This window comes from Bactrocera dorsalis, chromosome 2, assembly GCF_023373825.1.
Source record: "Bactrocera dorsalis isolate Fly_Bdor chromosome 2, ASM2337382v1, whole genome shotgun sequence".
Classification (NCBI taxonomy): Eukaryota; Metazoa; Arthropoda; class Insecta; order Diptera; family Tephritidae; genus Bactrocera; species Bactrocera dorsalis.
In genome coordinates this window covers 33,415,546-33,422,975 of record NC_064304.1, presented here as the reverse complement: position 1 = coordinate 33,422,975, position 7,430 = coordinate 33,415,546, and the positions used below count along the sequence as shown (strand labels likewise).

The 7,430-nt window shown below is 40.3% G+C and overlaps 1 protein-coding gene across 2 annotated transcripts; it reads right to left on the bottom strand.

Moving 5' to 3' along the window:
• Positions 1–737: 737 nt before the first annotated feature.
• Positions 738–5,257, bottom strand: LOC105231814 (PE-PGRS family protein PE_PGRS30). 2 transcript variants are annotated; one of them, XM_011213284.4, is made up of 2 exons: positions 4,961–5,257; positions 738–2,737 (listed from the first exon to the last, which is right to left on the bottom strand). In XM_011213284.4, exons 1-2 carry the CDS (start codon positions 4,982–4,984, stop codon positions 1,121–1,123), a joined length of 1,641 nt encoding a protein of 546 aa, XP_011211586.2. In that variant the 5' UTR covers positions 4,985–5,257; the 3' UTR covers positions 738–1,120. The 2 variants fall into 2 exon arrangements, with proteins under 2 accessions (XP_011211586.2, XP_011211585.2); XM_011213283.4 differs by having other exon boundaries at positions 739–2,740; positions 4,961–5,249.
• Positions 5,258–7,430: the final 2,173 nt, after the last annotated feature.

The following is a 7,430-nucleotide window of genomic DNA, read 5'->3' as shown; positions in this document are numbered from 1 at the left end:
GAGTGGTGTCCATTCACTTTATGGAAGATTTAGCCGAAGGATCCTGGTTTGCGGGCTTACAAAATTCAACTTGTGCAAGAATTGCAGTCGAATGACCATCACGCATGTCGCATGTTGCGTGAATGGGTCCAAAACGAAGTGACCACCGATCCGAATTTTCTCAAGAAAATTTTGTTCAGCGATGAAGCCCACTTTTGGGTAAATGGATAGGTTGGTAAATAAAATTGTTGCATTTGGAGTTATGATAATCCAGAAACCATTGTTGAGTCGCCGTAATACAATCAAAAGGTCACTGTTCTGTGTGCTCTATGGGGAGAGGGAATAATTGGTCCATACTTCTTTAATAATGAAGTTAATGAGGAACGTTAAAGAGTCTCTTTTAGTACCTGAATTGGAGGATGTTGTAGTGGATGAAACCTAAGATTCCGAAAAGACGACGGCACAAGCCATTTATGTTAGCCCACGAAGCAATTGGGGAATCGGAATAAATCACTGTTAAGGTTATATTGTGAAATTGAAAAGAAACGGTGAACGCGTGGCAACCGTCTCAGTATCTGTCGAGGGTATGGCTTCGGAATATGATCGCAAAAGTCTAGAATTTAAGAAAAGGTAATTTCAGTCGTCATACCAGCTCAACTTCAATCCAAGTTTGATATGAAATCCGAAGTGAAGATTAATCAGTATGCAAGCTATTATATGGGCCTGAATACTATATTCAAGAAATTGTTTTGTGAAAGGTTTATTTCCATTTGAAACTGTTTGCAGTTAACACTTTTATTCGATTAGCACATTAAATATGAATAACAAATTATTATAACAAACAATTTTTAAATCAAATACATTTGAAATAATTTGTTGGAATGTGAAATATAAATATGTAATTAATTATCGGGAGTAATGCTCGTTTAATAAATATAATTCTTTTCGTTCGAAAATTGTTAAATACTTATAACAAATAGCCATGTATGTATGTATGTATGCTTAAACATGTGGAATAACAGTCTTGTCGATTAATGCATAATATTTAATTAATATACATATTTACGAATGTATAACGGTACATAGTTGTGCGTAGTCACAAATAGGCACGAGTACTAATTGCAACCGAACGACGGTGTGCTCACCACATGCCACCCTTTACCTTGTGCAGGATGGTTTTGAAAACGGGCACCTTGACAGGGAATGGATGCGGTACATGCACCGGTACGTATTTGACTACCTTAAATGGTACACGCTTCTCCACGGGCACTGGCACAGGTTTTTCGACCGGATATGGAACCACGCGCTCCACAGGGACTCTCAACTCCTTCTCAACGGGCACCGGTACATGCTTAGTGACGGGTATGTGTATGGGTACTGGCTTGTTGACGGGTACCACAATCGCATGCGAGATTGGTATTTGTACGGGTTCACGCACGGGAACGTGCACTTTCTTCACTACCTTATATGGAATGTAGTTGATGACATGCGAGCCAGCATCATCATGTTGTTCGGATAGATAATTAGTGGAGTCATCGTAAGAGGAGCCCTTGCCGCCGGACTCATCTTCCTCTACCTCTGCGTCACCGCCGCTACCACTGCCGCCGCTATGATGGTGTCCAAATGAGATATCCGCGTCCGCAGATGCAGATGAAGTTGCCGCGTCCGCGCCGCCCGTGTGCATGGAGGCGTAACTGTCGTGTGGCATGAAGTACTGCATGGCCGATGGCATGGGCGCTTGTTGCTGCTCATGTGCGTATGTGGCAGAGGTTGTAAGTTCGTCGTAACCGCCGGAATTATGCCCGTAACGATGTAGAAAATTGCCATCGGAGATTTTATCGTTTGGCTGTTGCAACTGTTGACTTTGTTGGTATGTAGGTGTGCCCGCGTACGCTGTGGTGCCTGCTGCCGATGATGAGTATTTGCCAGCGAAGGCCGATGGCAGGAAGCCATTGTGCGTACCAGCTGAGTGCAAATTGTAAAGCGCGGTGCTAAGCGCATCTTTGCCACTAGAACGGCCCGAATTATAACTGCTGCTGCTGCTGCTGCTGCCGGCGCTACTGCTCCAACCGTTGCTGCCGCCGTGTTGATTGTTTTCCTGAGCAGCGTGTCCTGCTGCGCCGGATGCACCCAATGTGGCGGCGCCATAATCATTTTCTTGCTGTTCTTCATAAATTGGTATGTGTTGCTTTGCCGCAATGGTGATTGTAGTTGCACCACCAGTCGCGCCAGCCCCACCGTGTCCCGATGTGCTCCATGCACCGCCAAAACCGCTACTAATGTGCCGCAAACCCGAGAGATTTGTGAGACCATTAAGCTTTGCTGCCCCAAAGTTGTAACTACTGCTGCCACCGACATTATGTGCACCGGCACCGCCCGCACCGCTGCCACCACCGCTGACGCTAAACCCATTGTAACTGCGTCGCTGTGTTTTTCTATCTCCATCTAGCGCTGCCGTCTCGGCGCCTGTGTGCGCAGCAATGCCGTTATGATTGCTGTCGCTGCTGCTATTTCGTTCGTAATGAATGTCGTAATATGGCTGCTGTGCGGCTTGCTGTTGTTGTTGGTGCTGCTGCTGCTGCTGCTGATGTCCCACATGATTTGCATAGACATGGGCCATGTTTTTGTGGGCATGGCCAGTGTGCATTTCCGGTGTACGCCCGTGCCCTGTGGCCTTCGACGCAGTCGGTGTGGCTGTAGCGTTGCAGACAATTGACAGTAATGTTGCTGTTGCCACAGCAAGTAGCAGTTGCCGTGACTGCTGTTGGGCCACAAGTTAGTGTTGTAAGTAAAGCGAAAGTGTGTGTAGGGCGTGGAGATATGGAAGAAAAATATAAGTGAATTTAAGTTAGTGTGTGAATAAAGTGGTATACGACGTTCCATATGTAAAGTACCCTCGGTGGATTGCTGCATGAATGAAAGAGTTTGTGATTTTTGGTATACCGATTTTTGAGTATATATTTAAATGATCAGTGTGACTATCTAGTCTTAGTCAGTACACCTGCCTGTCTGTATATTTGTGAACCAATTTTTCGGTTTTTGAGATATCGATCTGAAATTGTACAGTCTTTTTACTTGTGGAAGCCGCTCGTTTATCGGAACTATCGATTTCGGACCACTTTTAGAAATATTGCGATACAAACTGATCGATCCTAATCCAGTTCTTGTGTAGAAAACTTTCTTATTGAAGTCATTATCTTCACGGAATTTGCCAAGCAGTATTGTCCAAAGCAATAGTACAATCTTCTACTATGTCTACTACTACTATGTCCTACTATGTCTTTTAGCTACCTTAGGAACTGGCCTTTCAAAATCAAAATTATATTTTTATACCATTGTGTTCGACAAGATAGTTGGAGCCTTCTATCTGATAAGAATGTGATATACAATATATCGTTAGAAAAAGGTTGCATCAGTATGCATATTTCTGGTTCCAGTAATCGTTATTTTCATCCCTTAAAATTTACTATAGATCTTAAGAATCTTGATTTTTTCTTTTTCTTTGCTGGACTGATATTAAAATTCGATAAAACTCTTAATAACTAATTCAATGGATGAATATAATTTTGTTATGTTTTGCTTCCTCTCTCTCTCTTTCTCTTTCTTGGTGCTAAAAATTGGGAATGTTTCACAGTTCCGTTAAAGTTTTTGGTTTAATTTGTTGAATATACCGAAAAACTCCGCCCTTGTGGGTGAACCTTTTCCGGAAATGTTCATCTTCTAGAAAAGTTCACGAAGCAGTGTTCATATAGACCATCGGAGGTTGTTCAAAGAATATTTCCTAATAATGTTTGATCTTTTGTTTCTTTTATTTTGTTTAATTAAATGGATCTCCTAATAATACTTCTGTTGCTTGAATGATTTATGGTAAATTGGTTAACCTTATATCATTCATACGCGTAGGGTGCCAAATTGATTGGAGCAACAGAGCAGTTTTTGATTTTTCTTGGAATATTGTTCATACACGTTTTAAGGTGTACTGTAGGATGCCACAAAAAATTTGTGCCAGGTCTTGAAAGAAAATCCTATGGCCAAAATAAAATCTAAAGGATAGAAAGGTTCATTTATATTCATGAAAGATCCTTAAAGAAACTTGGATATTACATCTACTTGTTATGAGAGCACAATAGACCTGAGGTCGGGGTGCATTCCTCGTTTATAAATCTTATTACTTGTCATACGAAAAATCATTCTGTTAGTATCCACGAGTCATTCGGAAATGATTTCGAATTGCTAAGAGCCTCAACTATTTCGAAAAAATTAAGTCTCACCACACAAACAGGCTATTTTCCGAAAACAGTTATCAATACCATCATTTAACTTAGTTAGTGTTGAAGGATATATGATAACAACAACTGCTGACTGTTTTCTAGGCGGAGATGGAAGTGATTTTACAGAGCGCTTGAAAATAGAAAAGTAATCACTTTAGATTACATTTTAACAGAGATGGGCTCTCAGAACCATTTATTTCCAAAGCAATGGAGATTAAATAAATCTCTTGTTCCTGATTCAATGGAATTTTTTAAATTTTGTATATTATGTATAAATGGTTGAGAGGGCAAGGAAGCCTATTCTAACTAAAATTTTTTCCGAAATGCAACCGTGATTTTTTGTATATCATATTGACCATGCTCTTGTTGTTAAATATTTTACCTTTTTATGTTAAAAGTATTATTTTTTATGCTTTTTGATACACCAACCATATTTTGTCTACGATTCTCACTTTAATATGAACTGAGTGTTACCTACTACTTAAGAGAAGTTTCCAAACTGTTGGGAAATTCCTTGCTAACTCACCTTTTTGCTCTTTCAAAACTTTTTTAGTACTCAAAAACTATTTTTCCTTGTATTTCGTAAATATCTCTCGCACGAGTTTTCCGTTAGTCTTTCTCAACACCATTCATTCTCACTTGCGTGTCACTTAATTACACCAACACTTTGCACTCCGCATGCAAATGCAACACAGTACCATTAAACTCACCAATCTTCCAACGTTGGTTGTCATATTCAATTCCTTTTGGGTGCTGGTAACGGTAGTATCCTTTATACAAATTCCAAATTCTTGTGTGGTGAACGCCTAAAGGGATTGTTGTTCCTTGATATCACTGTGTGTTTCCTCTTGATGCCAAAGCGACCTTGACGCCAATTGTGTAACAAAGCGAATGTGCTTAAACCCGAAACTGCATTTGATTTTATATGATTTCCACTTGTGCCAACGCCGAGAGGCCTTGTATGAAACGAGTGCATAGACGACGGATCAGCGCTGCAGCTAATGTGCACTTGGTTTATCTGCTGCCAGTCCACCGACGGATGTACGTTGCGCTAAATTATTACACAATTTCGTTTATTTCTCCAATTTTTATTTTCATCAATAAAGAAAAGAAAATACAAGCAAACTGGCTGGCATAGAAAGGCAATCAGGTGAACCAGCCACCAATGCGCTAACGGTATTACGAAAATGAGGCCAAATTTAGTGCCGAAAGGAAAGGTGTACTGGTAGTGTTGGTGGTGGCTGCGGTGATTATGATGGTGGTGTTTGTGTTTGTGTTGGTGGTGAGTGCAGGAAATGGTCTTAAGATAACACAGAGAGAATAAGCAGTTGTACTTGAAAATGCGAAAGTGTTTGCAGTTGTTGCCTTTGTTGTGCGCTTAAGTCAACTTACTTACTGCGAGTATTTACATGCACACTTCGAAAGGAAAATTAAAAGCGAAAGGTAGTAGTTTTGGGGCACAGTGGCGTCCGGGAGGAGAACGTTTGAGTAATTTGCGAAGTTTATGAAATATTTGAGTGTGCTTCGGAATGGTGTGTTTATTTACTCTGTGTAGTAATAATAATAATATAATTAAGCTAGAACTCGAGCATCATACAAGAGTCAAAAGAGTGTAGAAATAATGTAATATTGTTAGTGCACGTTTTTCTGTCAAAATATTATTTAATACCAATTAAGCTCCGAGTTCACTTGCTTAAGTTCACCGATGCTATATTTATTTTTAATGTTTGCTTAATTTTGTAGTTCGGTTTCACACCAGTTTGAAGCTTTTTTAGTTGGGTTTTAAACCACTGGTCTAACTTCACAATTTTTTCATGGGAATAACATTGTCGTACTTAGTCGAGTTTGCTTTTCATAGAAGAAGTGACAACAAGATTTATATGTAAATTATATATAACTGTATATTGCTTGAAAATCGTGTCATGCAATTATTAGAGAGATGGCAAGAGAGCTCGACATCTCTCGCAAATCCGTTCGAATGATCTTGGTAGATATTTTGGGTATGAAACTCGTTCTTGCTCGACTCGTCCCTATAAAGCTGAATCTAAAGAGTGCGATTTTGACCGAATTTAAAGCCAATACGTGAATACCATCGATCAACCATCGTATTCACTTGATTGTCACAATAAGAAAGTGCTTTCTTATAGAAACCTTGTATACGAGGTGTGTTCAAAAAGTATCGCGAAAGTTTTACTGACAGTTTTCTTCGATTGCAGGGGCGTGGTGCATCATGAGTTCTTGCCACAGGGAAGAACGGTCAATAAGGAATATTACCTGCAAGTTATGCGCAATTTGCGCGAAGTAATCCGCCAGAAACGCCCGGATTTGTGGAAGAACAAAAATTGGCTTTTGCACCACGATAACGCCCCTGCTCACACATCGTTGCTTGTGCGCGACTTTTCGGCCAAAAACAACACACTAATTATGCCGCAGCCACCGTATTCCCCAGATCTGGCCCCCTGTGACTTTTTCTTGTTCCCTTAACTGAAGAGGCCCATGAAAGGACGACGTTACGCTTCTCTTGACGAGATAAAGACGGCATCGAAGGAGGAGCTGAAGAAGATAAAAAAAAAAATGATTTTTTGAAGTGCTTCGAAGATTGGTAAAACCGTTGGCACAAGTGTAAAATATCTGATATATGCTCTAGTAGTCCGATCTCTAAAATTTGTTCGTAATTGTTGTGCTGCTTGAAAAATAATCTGTGCCAAATTTCGTGAAAGTTCATTGCCAAATAAACAAATTGGTTTTGATCGGTGAGTTTGTATGACAGCCAGACCAGACCAAAATCCGCACCATACAGTGATTCGTGCTGGGTGCATTGGCTTCTCGACGATTACGTGCGGGTTTTCTGTGCCCCAAATGCGACAATTCTGCTTGTTAACGTAACCATCGAGGTGGAAATGAGCCTCGTCCGAAAAGATGATTTTTCAGTAAAATTGACCATCCTCGGTCAAACAATCTTCTCCCCAATCTGCGAACTGTAGAATAGTGAATAGTGACACATTTCGTAAATTTTAGAATTTTACCGACTATCTGTCACTTTCCGAATGGTATTTGACGTTTCTAATGTTGGAATATAGATAATTCAAATTTAAAACGTTAGACGGCCCACCCTATAGATCTGTCCTAGGTAGGACAATATTTTGTGTCAAAGTTCGTAAAGTTCTCTTCTTCAAGAAA

Bases quoted from the DNA above. Each gene is read 5' to 3' on its own strand.
- LOC105231814 (XM_011213283.4), bottom strand. From the start codon at position 4,984: ATGACAACCAACGTTGGAAGATTG. The intron at 2,741-4,960 runs GTGAGTTTAATG...GTGGCCCAACAG, and splicing joins CAACCAACGTTGGAAGATTG to CAGTCACGGCAACTGCTACT.